The 15,752-nt window shown below is 39.5% G+C and overlaps 3 protein-coding genes across 4 annotated transcripts; 2 read left to right on the plus strand and 1 right to left on the minus strand.

Moving 5' to 3' along the window:
* The first annotated feature begins 319 nt into the window (after positions 1–319).
* LOC122989066 (uncharacterized mitochondrial protein AtMg00860-like) lies at positions 320–1,695 on the plus strand. The gene has a single exon (XM_044361748.1). The coding sequence runs from the start codon at positions 1,048–1,050 to the stop codon at positions 1,693–1,695; it is 648 nt and encodes a 215-aa protein (XP_044217683.1). The 5' UTR covers positions 320–1,047.
* Positions 1,696–3,937: 2,242 nt separating this feature from the next.
* LOC122988301 (trace amine-associated receptor 13c-like) lies at positions 3,938–10,442 on the minus strand. Its single transcript, XM_044360503.1, has 2 exons — positions 5,918–10,442; positions 3,938–5,385 (listed from the first exon to the last, which is right to left on the minus strand). The coding sequence occupies exons 1-2, from the start codon at positions 6,088–6,090 to the stop codon at positions 4,575–4,577; spliced, it is 984 nt and encodes a 327-aa protein (XP_044216438.1). The 5' UTR covers positions 6,091–10,442; the 3' UTR covers positions 3,938–4,574.
* A 696-nt stretch (positions 10,443–11,138) lies between these two features.
* Positions 11,139–15,716, plus strand: henmt1 (HEN methyltransferase 1). Of its 2 annotated transcripts, none has more exons than XM_044361548.1 (9): positions 11,139–11,303; positions 11,580–11,692; positions 12,302–12,436; positions 12,636–12,818; positions 13,435–13,621; positions 14,189–14,402; positions 14,599–14,728; positions 14,989–15,146; positions 15,296–15,716. In XM_044361548.1, the coding sequence occupies exons 1-9, from the start codon at positions 11,220–11,222 to the stop codon at positions 15,316–15,318; spliced, it is 1,227 nt and encodes a 408-aa protein (XP_044217483.1). In that variant the 5' UTR covers positions 11,139–11,219; the 3' UTR covers positions 15,319–15,716. The 2 variants fall into 2 exon arrangements, with proteins under 2 accessions (XP_044217483.1, XP_044217482.1); XM_044361547.1 differs by having other exon boundaries at positions 11,148–11,303; positions 15,291–15,716.
* The last annotated feature ends 36 nt before the right edge of the window (positions 15,717–15,752 follow it).

Genomic DNA, 15,752 nt, shown 5'->3' on the forward strand with positions numbered 1-15,752 from the left:
TTGACCTTTTCAGTGACTGCCCAGTTAAGTTTGAATGAGCTAAAGTTTTGGTCATTCTTCTCAGTAGGTAGTAGACTGCGGTTTGTGCAGGCCATTACCCTCTCTTTACCATCCTGAACCTGGTAGAGCATTGCCCCTAAACCCTACATACTGGCATCTACATACACCTTGTAAGTAAGGTCGTAATTATCATAAGCCAGTATAGGTGCCTGTAAGAAGGCTTGCTTTAGCTGGTCCAAACTCTGCTGACACTCTTGACTCCAATGGACTGGATTTCTGTGGTAGTAAACAGCAAAACCTCAGAAATAGCGTACCTGTTTCACTGCTGCCGGTAGTCTGTGTGTGTGACAACATTCCAGCCACCTGCACTTTAATCTCCTCTACTCGAGCCTTCCCCATTGCTGACATCTGAGTTGGGATGTTGTGTTGTAATTCAGTCCATAAGTTGCTGGATGGGTGGGCTGTTGGGACTGCAACAGCCTCTTCATTAGTGCAAATGACCCCTACCTCCCCATGCCTCAGTAACTCCTTTTCAAGAGCCTTTGCCCACTCCTTTTCGAGGGCCTATACATAGACCTGCACAAACATTGTCCCTGGTGTCTGTCACATCTGTTGCTGGTCTGGGCTTGGTTGTAGGGCTAAGGTGAACTGGTCTCTTAAAGGGACACTGGATCTGACTCAGCCATGTCTGCAGACACCCATCGATTATGAGACTCCTGAAACCACTCCTTCCCTGCTTCTTGTTTACAACTAAAAAACTGACTTCTTATATAAGCAATGGACTGAGGTGGCTGATATTAACTGGCAAGGAAATCTAATATCTTACTGCCTGAATCCCTATTAACTGCTCGAAGCAGCAAAACTTCCCTTGTAGCATCCCCATCTAGCACATTTAACACAAAATCTACTTTTTGGACTGTCCCCACACCCTGTGCAAACAAGATTCTATCCGAGCCTGCCACTCACTGAACCTCATATCATTCTTCCTGTTAAACATACTGTAGGTTACAAAGGACCTCCAATAAACGAGAAGAGAAAGGCATTCATATGCATACTCCTCCGTATGACCTCTGTGACATGATCAACCGGTTTGTCTTTGTATACCTTGATGATATCTTGATCTTTTCCTTGACCCAGTTGGAACACAAGCAGCATGTGCGTCAGGTCCTACAGCACCTCCTGGAGAACAAGCTGTATGTAAAAGCAGAAAGGTTCCATGTATCTTCTGTGTCATTTCTTGGCTATATCATTGAACAGGGGCAGGTGCTGATGGATCCAGCTAAGGTGACAGCTGTTACAGAATGGCCAAAACCCACTAACCTGAAACAGTTGCAACGCTTCCCGAGCTTTGCCAACTTCTACAGGAGATTCATTAAAGATTACGGTCACATAGCTGCTCCGTTAACTGCCCTCAACTCCACTTCCACTATTTTCATGTGGTCTCCTGAGGCTGAAGCAACCTTTAAAGATCTTAAGAGCTGCTTCGCCTCAGCACCAATCCTCATCCAACCAGATCCTGTTCGCCAGTTTGTTGTGGAGGTGGATGCCTTCGACACTAGGGTAGGTGCAGTACTATCCCAGCAATCATCAATTGATAACTTCATCTATGTGCCTTTTTCTCCTGCAAGCTGTCACCTGCTGAAAGAAATTATGACATCAGTAACCGGGATCTTCTTGCTGTCAAACTGGATCTAGAGGAGTGGCATCACTGGTTGGACCGTACTGTCTAGCCCTTCATTGTTTGGACAGATCACAAAAATCTCTCATATATCCAATCTGCCAAACAGTTTAAATCTCGACAAAGAAGATGAGCTTTGTTTTTTGGTCCTTTTAATTTCTCTTTCACCAGGTTCCATCCAGGTTCTCATAATGCCAAACCTGATGTCCTGTCATGATAGTTTACTGTTGAGGAGTCAACTGCTAACCCTGAACCTATCCTGCTACCCACTTGCTTCGTTGCCTCTATCACCTGGGAAATAGAGTCATTGGTAAAGCAAGCCCAGCGTCAACAACCAGATCAAGGTAACGGTTCCATTAATCTTTTGTTTGTCCAGGACTGTATTCGTTCCCAGGGGCTGCAGTGGGCCCACTCTTCTTGCCTGACCTGTCATCCAGACAAATGAGACGAAAAAGGCCATAATACCAGACCTTCAACCATATGTTCTGTGGATTATCCAGAGTAACAGATAATCCATTTCCATTGCCTGAGAAGAGATGTTGCTGTTGAAAATTTTATATGTAATCTTTCAGCGCTTTGACTACCACAATGGCTAGATACACTTGAGTTAAGTTAGATTTAGGTGAACTGACCCTTGAGCCAAACAGTTTTAGTTGCCTAAACTAAATTCAACCCCCTTTAAACCAGAGGGTGACAGAAAATGCTATTCTAGCCAAATGCTAAGTAACAGATCAGCAGCCTCCCTATGTTTTTATTGCAGCAACATTTTGTGTTTCAAATTTGTAATTTCATAAAAAAAACAAGATATTAATTGCAAAGTGAGGTGGTTACGGGTTGTCATATATTTTGTCCTGGCTAAAAAACTACAAAATATGTAATTCTCCACGTTGGAAATGGAACAACTTAAGAATATTACTACAGTGTCTACAGTTTTAGTTTGTGCCAATAAAAAAACTAAATCATTTAATAATTATTTTTATAATTGATTAATTTTTTTAATCATCTTTTCAATTAAATTATTAATCGATTAATCGTCAAATTGATGAAATGTCAAAAAATATTGAGAAATGTCCATCACAGTTTTCCAGGGCCCAAGGTGACGTCCTCAAATTGCTTATCTTGTCTGACCCACAGTCCAACACTAGAAGACATTTAATGTACAATGATATAAAACAGAGAAAAGCAGCACATTCTGACATTTGAGAAGCTGGAAAAGGGAAATATTGTAAATATTAATCAACTAATCGATTAATCGACTTACGTTTCAGCATCAAATAGAATTCAGCTATTAATCTATCAAGCAATATTTTTTTAAAACCATGCAACATGCAGATCTTTTTTTAACAGTCCCCGAAATTGCAGAATAAAGAAAATCTGTGAAAACATTAAATTACTGCTCTGTACAAACATCATTGTTGACAATGTTTTTTGCTTTTTTGTTTTTTTTTAAAGATTCAGTGTGTGTATATCTGTTTGTGTCGTATTGAACTGGTTACTGACTTTCACTTCATAATTTTGAGAATTCTGCAAGGTGCAGACCAGTGTGAGTTTCAATATCAAAAGTCCATCAAAATGAATTTTTATGGATATCATCTTTTGCCATACAGTTTGATTTTTAGGCAGACCATCAAACAGACAGGACCACGAAGACTGACCGTCTATTACTGATTTCCCTTTACTAATAGGAAACCTGCACTACAACCTACAGCAGCTGCTGTTTGGTAACAATGAAGCTTGTGTGAAACACTGTAAATTCTTCTTAGTCTTCCTGTTGTTTTAAAATTGACTTTATCATTTCTGATTGAGTAATAAAAGGCCAGATTATGTGAAAATGATTATACTGAGACATACACATCTTCTTACTGTGACATGTCCAAATGTTTCCTGTGAAAAAAGGTCCACAAGGAACTCTCAACAGTCTGGAAACTTCACTTCACTAGTTGTAGGTGTATCATGGTCCTGCTACTTAAATTTCCTCAACCAACATAAGGTCTTTGTGTTCAAAATTCAAATATATCCCTTTACTGTAAAAGCAATTAAATTCCTAAAACACTATGAGCATGTCACAAAAATACAGTATTCTTTTGTTTTGTTTTGTCTTCTTTATCTAGTTTTCCTGACACAAAAATATCAATTTGACCTTTTATATCACAAAACCAGTTTCACAACAATTTATTTTAGCATTATATGTTGGGTTAAGTTTGTTTGTATGAGTCTGTGGAAAAAGATGTGACTCAGATTTAGATATTATCAGTTTTATTCTTTTCTACATAATCACATTTCATCACACATCATCACATTTAGAAAATTGGAAAAGACATAACATAATTGCATATTAAAGACAGCAGTGTCATATTTTTCAAGTCATTTTTGTATGCCATACTTATACAGGTGCCTGTATAACACATGCACAACTTACAGTATATTGATAACACAAGCCTCAATTACACAAATAATGACATTCATTATATTTGGCCATTCAGTAGACTTTAGCCAAATCATGCATTTTTCTTTTTTCCTTGCGATATTTAGGCAACTACAGAACCTCATTCATGATATATACAGCAGATATAGTTCTATTTTTAAACAGTAAGATTAAACTGTAAGAATAACTATTCAGTAGTTTCTAAACAGGCTGTTAAAACTCCATCATCTACACTGGTAAATTATTTGTTTTTAAATATATTTTATATTCTCAATATACCTCTTTTTGCTATCTTTCCCAAGTTAATATATTTACTGGATGTCACAGCACTGTGCTTTCACTGTGTTCTTTAAAAAATACTCTGAGCTGATGTGTACAGTTGACAAAACAAAACAAATTTACTTCACCTTCAATTACAATTAATTCATTTTAATAAAATGAGCCAGTTTATATACAGTATATGGCTATTTTCTACATTATCTTGGCCTCACAGGAACCTGGCTGCAGTATTTGAAGGCTGACAATGAGTTTAATGGCTTTTCTAAACCAGGGGTAGAAAAAGGCATAGATCAGAGGATTTAAAGTGGAGTTACAAAAAAAAAGCCAAACTTGAGGTGATGAACCATCAACTGTGTTGTCCTGTCCTGCTAGAGAAGGAGAGTAGTATGGACAGAGACAAAGTATAAACACAAGTAGGACAATGCCAAGAGTTCTAGCAGCCCTCATCTCAGATTTCCTTGCAACTACAATCAGAGTTCTTGATTTGTCAGCTACAATTTGAGACCGCATGACACGTGCCTGTGACACAGCCACCACAAACACTCTCATATAGAGAACTATGACGACAGTAACAGGGCAGAAAAAGGTCAGAATAAAGTCTACTGCCCCTGATATGTAGCTTATGATAAGTATACATTCTTGGGGGCAGGGATTTAACATATCTGTTTGGGACAAGTGATCTTTTAGTATTGTGAAGTTGTAGATAACAGAACAGATCCAACACAAAGACACACAGATTTTAGCTCTTCTTTGCGTTATCATGGAAGAATAGTGCAGAGGGGCACAAATGGCCACATAACGATCCACTGATATGAGCACCATGCTTCCAATAGAAGAGGATGTAAGGATAGAGCTAAACAAGATCCAGAGAGCACATGTGATTTTATCCAGGATCCAGCAGGACTGCAGCGTGGCGATTGCAGTTGGCATCAGTGCAAGGCCCACAAACAAGTCAGACACAGCCAGGGAGAGGAGGAGGACATTGGTGGAGGTGTGGAGCTGCCTGGAGTGAGAGATTATGATTATGCTGATTAGTGGTAGTATCCTCATGTTCATCATATTCCGTTCATGACACAATGAAAATTAAGTTAGATCACAGCAAATATTGTGAGAATACAGAATATAACCTACAGATTATTTTACTTTTATAGACACAACAATATGAAAACCAAACTCTACATGCAAAATAAATCTCCATGTTTTCTGTTAAGTGGAAATGGAGATTATCATGACTACTGTTATTGTGACACCTTTATACAGAGAAGCCCATTAAGAAAGACATTTTCATTTAAAAGTTAAAGTATGAAGATCTTTAGCCTGTGTTAGCATTTTAAAAACATTCAAAAAGCATGCATGCAGGGTGTACCAATAGCCAAAGTTGGTTATAGCACTGTTTGTTATAACATTGAATTTTAAAAAGCATAATTTTATGGAAACTGATGTTGAGCTCTTTCCACTAAAAGTCAAACTGCCCCAACACCTCTACATGCTATTACACATTACCAGTCTTAATAATTCAATAAAAGCATCTGTACCTGAAGTGACAGATGGAGATTAAAACCAACAGGTTGAGCGTCACGGTGAGCAGAGCGATGCAGTACAGCAGTGTTTTGATGAGCATGGCTTTGGGAGAAACAGGCATTGACATGCAGGAGGTGTTGCGGGGAAGGGTGCAGAGCTCTGCTTGTTCCAGTGTCACTAGCATCATCAGAGGCAGTGACTATAGATTTGACCTGATGAGGTCTAGCAGCCCTCTGATTCACTTCTTCATGACATCAGTTATTTAACTCTCATCTTCTTCATTTCCATCATACTTCCTTTTACCCTCCCCTTTTTCCTCTCCATACACTCCCATTTGTCCCCATCTACCATCTGCTAATACCCACTTGTCAGGTCCAATGTGGACTACCACAGAGACTCTTTCAGACATGTCAGGGACTCCTCTCTGCTACCTATATGCCCCTGATCCTAAAGTACAGAATTACAAACCCCACATAAGATACTCTGAGGCCATTAGCTGCTCGTAATGATAAATGGGGGATATCATTTGCATCCTCCATTGACTCATCACCATGGATCTCCTGAAGGAGAGACCGGCCCAAAAGAGGTCACAGGGGATACTGTGTCCAGCTAAAGGAATTCTCTTACCTGTCAAAACAACTTCTACTTCAGGGCATTTCCCAACGAATACCTGCCTCCCAGGAGGTGCTGGTTGGGTTTGTTCATTGGCCACCTGCCCTACAGCAGTCGAAGATCCCGAAAAACTGCCTACCTGGGCTGTTGACTTGGGCAGTTCCTTTGTACATGACCCATCTCTCAACAGTTTTAACAAATTGGCCTTCCTTGGGCATCCTACTGAAACCCACAGGGTTCATAGGAGGAGATGGATGGTGTTCTTCAGGGGCACTGAGCTGTCACAATAGGTGTAACTGGGGGTGCAATTGATTGATGGGGGCTTGACACCATTCCAGCCAGCTGCACCTTTATCTCCTTTACTAGAAAGTTCCCCGTTGCTGACATCTGAGTTGTGATGTTGTGTTGTAATTCAGTCCATAAGTTGTCTCTGAGCTGTTTGAGCTCTGGCTGGGGGCACACTGTTGGTGTAGAGGTTGCTGGATGGGCCAACTGTTGGGACTGCGACAGCTTCTTCATTAGTGTGAATGACCCCTACATCCCCATGCCTAAGCAACTCCTTTTCGAGGGCCTATGCACAAGCCTGCACAAACGTCCCTGGTGTCTGTCGGATCTGTCACTGGTCTGGGCCTGGTTGTAGGGCTAAGGCAAACTGGTCTCTTAGTGTGACACCAGGTCTGCAGACACCCATTAATCATGAGACTCCTGAAACCTGAGTATAAATGACGCCACCCTTTCCTCTGCTTTTTGTTTACAACTAAAAAACTGACTCCTTATATAAGCAATGGACTGAGGTGGCTGATATTAATTGGCAAGGACATCAAATATCTTACTGTCTGAATTTCTATTAACTGCTTGGAGCAGCAAAACTTCCCTTTTAGCATCAACCTCTAGCACATTTAACACAAAATCTATATTTTGGACTGTTCCTAGACCCTGTGCCGGCAAGTAAGATTCTATCCCAGCCTGCCACTCACTGAACCTCATAGCATCCTTCCTATTAAACATACTGTAGGTAACAAAGAACTTATTACCAATACCAATACTTACCAATAAACCAGGGGAGAAAGGTATTCATATACATACTCTTGTCTTGCCCTTGGGCGTTGCTGTGCTGTGGTAACTGCATCTCTCTCAGTCTGAACTTGAGGATCCGACATGTTGGCCTAGTCAAAATCACATAACTTTGAGGAGGTCCCAATTAGAATTAAGTCCAAACTAGAGTCTACTCAATAAAAATAGCAGTTTATATAGTCAATAGGTGACATGAAAACTCTTTAAAGGGCTAGTACTGTGGAAAACAAGAAAATGAGCTTTGGGATGATTTGGGGTGATGGTGGTGGCCCTCCTGTGCTGTAAAATTACACAATTTTATCTCCTCAGTCTTTTTAAGTTATTTGAAATTTTTAAATTCGCAGTTCAAGAGTTAGCGGTGTTGAGGCGGAACCCATTAGTATGTCACACCAGAAAGTCAAATCAAATATTCTAGGAAGCTTTAGCATGAGCCATCCCTGCTGTAATTTCTGTAGTGGGAGTTTGCAATTCAACAGCCTTACAATTGGAAATTTATATGAAATTCATTTTTGGAGACAATCTTCCCTCTGTTATTGGCAAGTGGTTGTGTGTGTGTTCCACACATTTTATAGCCGACTGTCTGCTTAACGAAACTCAATACTCCGCAGGATTTTCTACTTTTTCATCTTCAATCTTTGGACCAAGTCTTAAACAAGCACACTCATGAATATTGTTTCTTTCTGTTACTCAGCAAAAGGAATATAATACCTGTGTATAATATCTGTGCTAAAGCTAAGCTAGCGACATCTGGCTATGACTTTTACTTTGTTAGGAAACTTAGACACAATCTTACCGTATTTTGAAATCTAAACTGTGCAATAGCAGGTTCTTCCCTGCTGCAGCCGTTACTCCTGGTACAGATGCAACGTAAGGGAATTTGCATTGTTCATTTGGTAGTATTCCAGTTGGCCAGGGGTGAATGTCGGGCCACACCTCAAGCCAACTGGAGAAGGTACTCATTAAAAATTTTATGTAAATAGCTTCCGAAACAGTCTGCTGGAGGACAGGGGAATGTGGGCTGTAAGGAAAGATGGATTTAGAGAAATCTAAACAACTTTTGGTAAATAAAAGCTCACAGATATGTTTAAAATAGGCTCAGTATTTATAAAAATGAGTCAAAAAAGGCCATTATATCATCTTTAATCGTATGTTCTGTGGATTATCCAGAGTAACGGATAATCCATTTCCATTACTTGGACAGAGATGTTGCTCTTGAAATTTTTAAATGTCATTTTTCAACACTGCGAGAACCACAACAGCGAGATACACTTGAGTTAAGTTAGATTTAGGTGAACTGACCCTGAGCCAAGCAGTTTTAGTTGCCTAAACTAAACTCAACCCCCTTTAAACCAAAGGGTAACAGGAAATGCTAAACTATGCTAGCCAAATGCTAAGTGACAGCAGCAGCCTCCGTATGTTTTTCTTACAGCATCATTCTGTATCAAATTTGTAATTTCACAAAAACAATATTAGTTACAAAGTGAGGTGGTTACGCATTATGTAACTCTTCATGTTGGAAATGGAACAACTCAAGAGTATTACTACATTACATCAGTGTGAATGATGGTGGAAAGTGATGGTTTGGATATGCCAAAGTTAACCTAAAAAGACATTAAAAAACCACGTCAAAAACTAAATAAAACTAAGAATTACTAACAAAAACTTCCATTGATTAATCTGTTGATTTTTCTTATTAATTGATTAATAATTTAATGTCATAAAGTGTCAGAAAACTGTAAAAAATGTACACTTCTACTTGCTTGTTTTGTCTAACCATCAGTCCAAATCCCAAAGATACTTAATTAATAATCTGAGAAGCTGGAAACAGGAAATGTTGTCAATATTATTCAGCTAATCAATTAATCGACTAACTGTATCAGCACTAAATAGAAGTAAGCTTATATTTCAGCAACATGTTGATAAAATTCAGCTATCTACATACTGATGATAAATATCTGGAGGCCCAGCAACATGTGAAATTATGTGAAGTGTGAAGTCAAAGCTATTTCAACGTGATTTGAGTGTACTGTAAGTCAGCTGCCTGTTACAGGCTCATGTTTTGTCTGTTGTTCATTTCCTTTGCTTTGTCCATGACTCTGGATGTGTAAATTTGAAATAAGTGACTGAAAGGCAAAACAGCCTAATACAGTCTTGAAATCCACCCGAAGCAATGAATTGGCCAAGAAACTAACAGGGCTACTCGCTGTTTCCCAAACTATTACATCATGTGTTGATGAGAGGAGACTATCATGTGTTTATGTTAGAAGGTGTGTTTTCTTTACACCTTTGATTGGAGCAATGCCCCTGTGGTTTGAGGCATCATTATTTATCAAGGATGTGTGAACAGGCTGCTATGCAATATAGCTCCTAATTTGACATGTTTTCTTCTCAGTTAAGGGAATATTATACTCTCTTAGGTATTTCATCAGTTTTTCAGGGAGTTTGTGTTTGTGTGTGGTGCAGTGGTGGACTGCAGTGGTGGACTGTCAGCTAATTACTTGTAAACCTGATGTAATACATTTAGTGTAGCATCTCCTCTCATAATTTCAATGTTTTGACACAGTTCCTTCCCTTGCAAATAAATAACCAACCAGTAAACACAAATAATACTTGTGAAACAGGTTATTGTAACCCATTACCTAAAATCCATTTGAAGACCCCCACTAAAAGGCAGTGGTCTTCAAAAAATGGTGAATGGCACACGACTCAAGAAATTTTACATGAGTTGATTTCCAGCATACATTCTAGTTAACCTACATCATAACCTTAAAGGATAGCTTTGTAATTTTTCCAGTCTGTCTTAAAATAATAGTCAGGTGCCCAAATCAACATTGAAACAGGGTTTTCTTGCTGTAATCATTCCTCCTGTTCATACTTACCACTAGAAGATCCATTCATAATGTACTTACAATCTAAGTGATGGTTTATCTGAAGCTAATATGAAGCTTCAGTCATCCAAATGAGTCAAATCAAGTAGATATCTTTCAACATTACAGTCTTTTTAGTGCCAAAGTCCCTCTTTGTGTTACTATACTTCCACTGCTGCTCAACAGGGAGGCTGAGGGAATGTGATGCTAAAAAGACTGTAAATTTAGCAGATATCCACTCAATATGACTAACTCAGACTGCTGAAACCTCATATAAGCTTCAGATAAACTTTTAAAGGCATTTTTGCACAAAGTGACTGTGTGGAAACACTGTGGATTTTGGCCTCCATCACTTACATTGAAAGCACATTTGAGGGGGACCTTTTAATAGCCAGTATGAAGAGGAGGAATGATTACAGGAAAACTTCTTACAGTGTTAATATGGACACCTGTCTGAGAGAGTTGAAAAAATTGTGGATCTATCCTTTAACTAAAGTTACATCTGAAAAGACCAAGGAAGACAGAAATAAATGGTAACGTTAGCCAGCATTTCAAAACCATGACAAAATGCACATTTTAAAGATATTTTACGTCTTTACGTGCAAATGTGGCTGCAGTTGGAAGTCATTGTCGGACATAGAAATAGTTGTTGCTACCTTGGAAAAACACCAAGAGTATATAGCGCTTAAGAACACAACAGCGCCATCTACAGTCTGCTGGACTAACGTCCGTCGTTAGAGAGCTAACGTTACTTCAATTAAACATGGATCCGCTGTTTAGCCCGCCGCTTCACAGACAGAGACATCAATTTGTCATCGATTTTGTCAAGAGGAACAAACCTAAGAAGGTAGGTAGCTTAGTTTAAGTCTTTATTCAACACTGTCGTTCGGGAATCAACGTTTTCTTACGACAATCAAGCTAATTATCGTAGCTAACGTTAACTTGCACGTAACGCTAATTAACGGCTAACTCTAAAAACAGAGCTAATGCTAGTTAGCCACAGCAGGCTTATCTATTTAGGGTTTGGGTAACTTTAACGTTTGACTGTTCTGCTCCATCAAGCCCAAAACAGATGTCACTTATTTGACGCTGGTTAAGCTACCTGTCCTGTTTCTGTCCTCAGGTGGTGGACTTGGGCTGCAGCGAGTGCAGACTCCTGAAAAATCTCAAGTTTTGCCGTGAAATTGAACTGCTGGTTGGAGTCGACCTGAACGGTGCCACAATACGAAAAAAGATGTATGTTTTGAAAATGAAAGGTGTAACTGAATGCGTTATCATGAGATTTTTAAATGAATATATATTGAGATACGTTAGATGTAACTTACTGTTGTGCAAAATCACCCAAAATAGTCATATTGCTGTAAAATGCAATGAACTATTCCACCATTAGTGCATTATATCAGAGAATAGATTTGCTTGAAGTCATTCTTTTGGACAACAATTTCATAGCACAACATGATCATGTTATCACACTACTGTAAATTGATTAATTATTATATTGAATTAGTATCCAGCCCACATTATAAAATCAGTTTATCAACTGTTTAAAACAAGTGGCAAAAGTGTGGCAAGGTCTCAGATCCGAACTAAATATCAATAGTTTAACTTACAGGGACACAGACTTTTTAAAACATGCAAATCAATAACAATTTTTGGGTCCTTCTCTCATCAGAAATGGTGATTCATGTGCTAAACTTCAGAAACTATTTATCCACCTGCTTCCAAACGATCAAAGCACAACTTGATCTTTGATTCCTCAATCATCTTTTTGTTGTGTTTTGTTGTGACACCTGTACTGTGATGGGTGCTTGATAACGTTAAGATTCTGCTTGTATGTCCTTTCAGGCATGGATTAGCTCCGATATCAACTGACTATCTGCAGCCAGGTTACGATCAGCTTCGTATAGAGCTGTACCAGGGCTCAGTCACACAAAAAGACACACGGTTAAGAGGATTTGACCTGGTGACCAGTATAGAGCTGTAAGTTGCTGTTTGGCCCTTTAGGCTCAATGACTGAAGTTTTTGTGCTGTGGCATCTATCAGTATTAATGAGTCTTTTTGTTGTTTCATATTTTATCTATTATTTTTTTTTATTCTTTTGTTTCTATGTCTTACTCTTTCTCTCTATCCCTCTGTGTGTCATTATTTATCAAAATGTTCCCTCCCTGGCTGTCTGCAGCATCGAGCACCTCCATCTTGCTGATGTGGAGCTGTTTTCTGAAGTGGTGTTTGGTTACATGACCCCAGCGGCGGTTATCGTCAGCACCCCAAACTCTGAGTTCAACCCCCTTTTCCCAGGACTGGCAGGTTTCAGGCACAGTGACCACAAGTTCGAGTGGACCAGAGCTGAGTTCCAGTCCTGGTATGCTGTTTTTAAGGGTCCTTTAGACAGTAATTGACAGCATAGAGTGGAGGGTGTTAAGTAAGATGGTAGAGACAGGGGGTATTAATGGATAATCCACCCAAAACACACTTTTTGGCCAAACACCAGTGACATGATATCAAAGGATGTTTCCAGCGCTGCTGCAATGGAGTTTAATGCTTGATTAAATAACTGGAAAACAGCTAGTTTGGTGTCAGTTCCTCAGAATGACATGAGACATAAAAAAACTCTTCTGTAGAGCAATCATTTTGCACCGAAGTCAACAGTTCTACAGATCCCCCCTTTCTGAGAATAGACACCGGTTTCTACACTTGAATCGGCTCCTGTTGACCAAAATGTAATGCAGTCATAAGATATAATGCTATGTTCACAAGCTGTTTTGTTAATTATCTTAAATTTTTATCCACATGGCAACCATTTAAACTTTGCAGCCTAAAAAACACACCAACAAAGTAAATAACTCTTAATTACAAAAAGATTCCTGTAAGTCACTAACATAATATTCAATAGATGCCTTCTTAGCAAACTGGGCTAATTGAATAATCATTTCATTATTTTTTTCTTATTAACGATAAAGATTGAAATGTGTTCCTAGGGCTCTGAAAGTGTGTTTGGAGTTTGGCTATGAGGTGGAGTTCACCGGTGTTGGACAGGCACCTCCAGGAGAGCAGGAGAGAGTCGGCTTCTGCTCCCAGATCGGTGTGTTTCACAGGCTCGGAGAGAGAGATGGCTGCAACAGGTTGTTTGGCGATGATGCAGAAGATTTGTTGTCATACACACTGGTGAGTAGATTTCTTTTATCTCATGTGTTTTGAGTTGGACATCCTGCTTCACACAAAACCACATAATCGCTATGTGACCAGTTCATGGGGACTTTGGTTACCCTTTTTCTCTGTCAAATTTTCATGTTGCCCTCTACTGTCACTATCAAATAAAGGCCAAATTAGTAAAAAAAAAAAAAATCTTAAAAACAACGTTTGAGCTTTTGAAATTGACGTGTATGCAAACAAAAATCAGTGACACAGAAATCCATCTAAACCTTTTTCAGTTGGTTGAGAGTTGAGAGAACATCAGTGTGACTGTAGAGGGGTGTAAATATGTTCTTTCTTATGGACATAAGGGTAGTAATACAATATTCAGCCCCAAAACTTGATAACCTGACAGTAGTGAGTTTTATCAGAGAAGCAGTAAGTACTTTTTGAACTTTGTCGCCCTCTACTGGTGACTGCTAGGAACTGCAGTACAGGTAGACCTTAAGCCCTTTGACAAAGGTCAGAGGGCTGAGTAAATTTCTGAAACAGTCCATGTATACAGCTCCAAGCTCTGATATTTCTATGTTTGTTTTTAAGCTGTATAGCATAAACTACCCCAGCCTGCAAGACAACAACATCCTGCGAAGAGTCCTGGTGAGCGAGGTAGTGTACTGGGCAGAAAAGCTGAAGAGGGGATGGATAGAGGAGAAGACTGGTGAGAGGAATGGTGCTTTTACACTATGCCACACTGAGGAAGGAGGAGAAGAACGTGTCTCAGAGGGACACATGGACATGGAGGAGAAGCAGACAGGTGAACATCCACAACAGCTCATAATATGTTACTTAATTTTTTGTTTAAAGCTATAGTGGCAGTAAAATTGACCAATAATGTTTGGGGCCACCTTATGTGTAAATGCAAGATTATGTTTTTAATCAATATGACTAATTATGTGCCAATATAATGCCTTTTTCTTTTTTGGAAAACAAATCAAACCTCACACCAACAGCATGTGGAGGAGAGATGAAGAGCCCCGTGCAGAAGTGTGGGAGAAGTTTGTCAGAGGATGAAGGAAAAGAGTATAAAGAAGTGCTTTGGACAAACGGCCAAGAACAACAGGAGTCGTGCACATCACCCAGGTGCGTTTCAGAGAGGAACATGAGGAGGTACAGTAAGGCAGTTTGTTGCATGCGGATCATGAACAGGATTCTTGCTTCTGTGTGTGACATCTGCACTTCTGACTAGTTAACATCTTGCCCTTTCTGCCAATACAATACAGAAACACAAGTTATCACACTAACAAAGGTTTTAAGATTAACAGGTGTTGAATATTGCTACAGCTGACCAATCACTGTCCTGTCACATGCTGGATTTGATTGCCTTTCATCTGTGCTGGTAGGTGTGTGTCTGTACCCCTGGCTGTGCTGTGGTCCTGCTGCCCCAAAGTCAGTGCGCTGGGAGGAAGTCTCAGTAATCTCAGACATCTACTAATGGATGACCCCGAAGTTAAACTGAGCGAGGACGGCTCTGCTGTGCTTGTATATAATCAAGAACAAGGTATTACTGCCATTTTCCATCAGTTGTCTTTTTTTTTTTTTTACATACTAAATGTCAGCATTTATAATGAGAAGGTGAGTCTTTAAGAAATTCCCTGCTCTTCCTATGAATTTGAGTATTAAGTGGCAGTATTTGTGCTCCAAGACCAGGAGGACGAAGAGGATCACAGTGATTTGGAGGACAGCGGGTATGCCGAGGCCAGCCAGTGCTCCCACAGTGCTGTGGACGAGGAAGACTGGGAGGCTGTTAGATCCTGAAGAGAAAGAAGGAGGATACAGCTTTGTTTTCAGGACACGTAGATGACTTGAAATCATGACTGAGCAAGTGGTTTCCCTCGGTCGCTGCTGGACAATACAGGTTGTTTTAACAAATGCCAAACTGCGCTGTGGAAACTCTGGATCTGGGATTTGTTAGATGGCTTTTTTGGAATGCAAAGTTCAGAGAATTACAAATATCTTGATTAAAGCAGGTCAATAAAATATCCATTGGCCTCTAAAATTTGAGTGTACTGACTGAATGCAACTTCCACATGTAAATAGTACAATAAAATTGTAAATGTGAGAAAATGTTCATATTGTGACTGTTGTGCATTTCCTGGTTTGAAGG

This window comes from Thunnus albacares, chromosome 9 (assembly GCF_914725855.1).
Source record: "Thunnus albacares chromosome 9, fThuAlb1.1, whole genome shotgun sequence".
NCBI classification, from domain to species: domain Eukaryota; kingdom Metazoa; phylum Chordata; class Actinopteri; order Scombriformes; family Scombridae; genus Thunnus; species Thunnus albacares.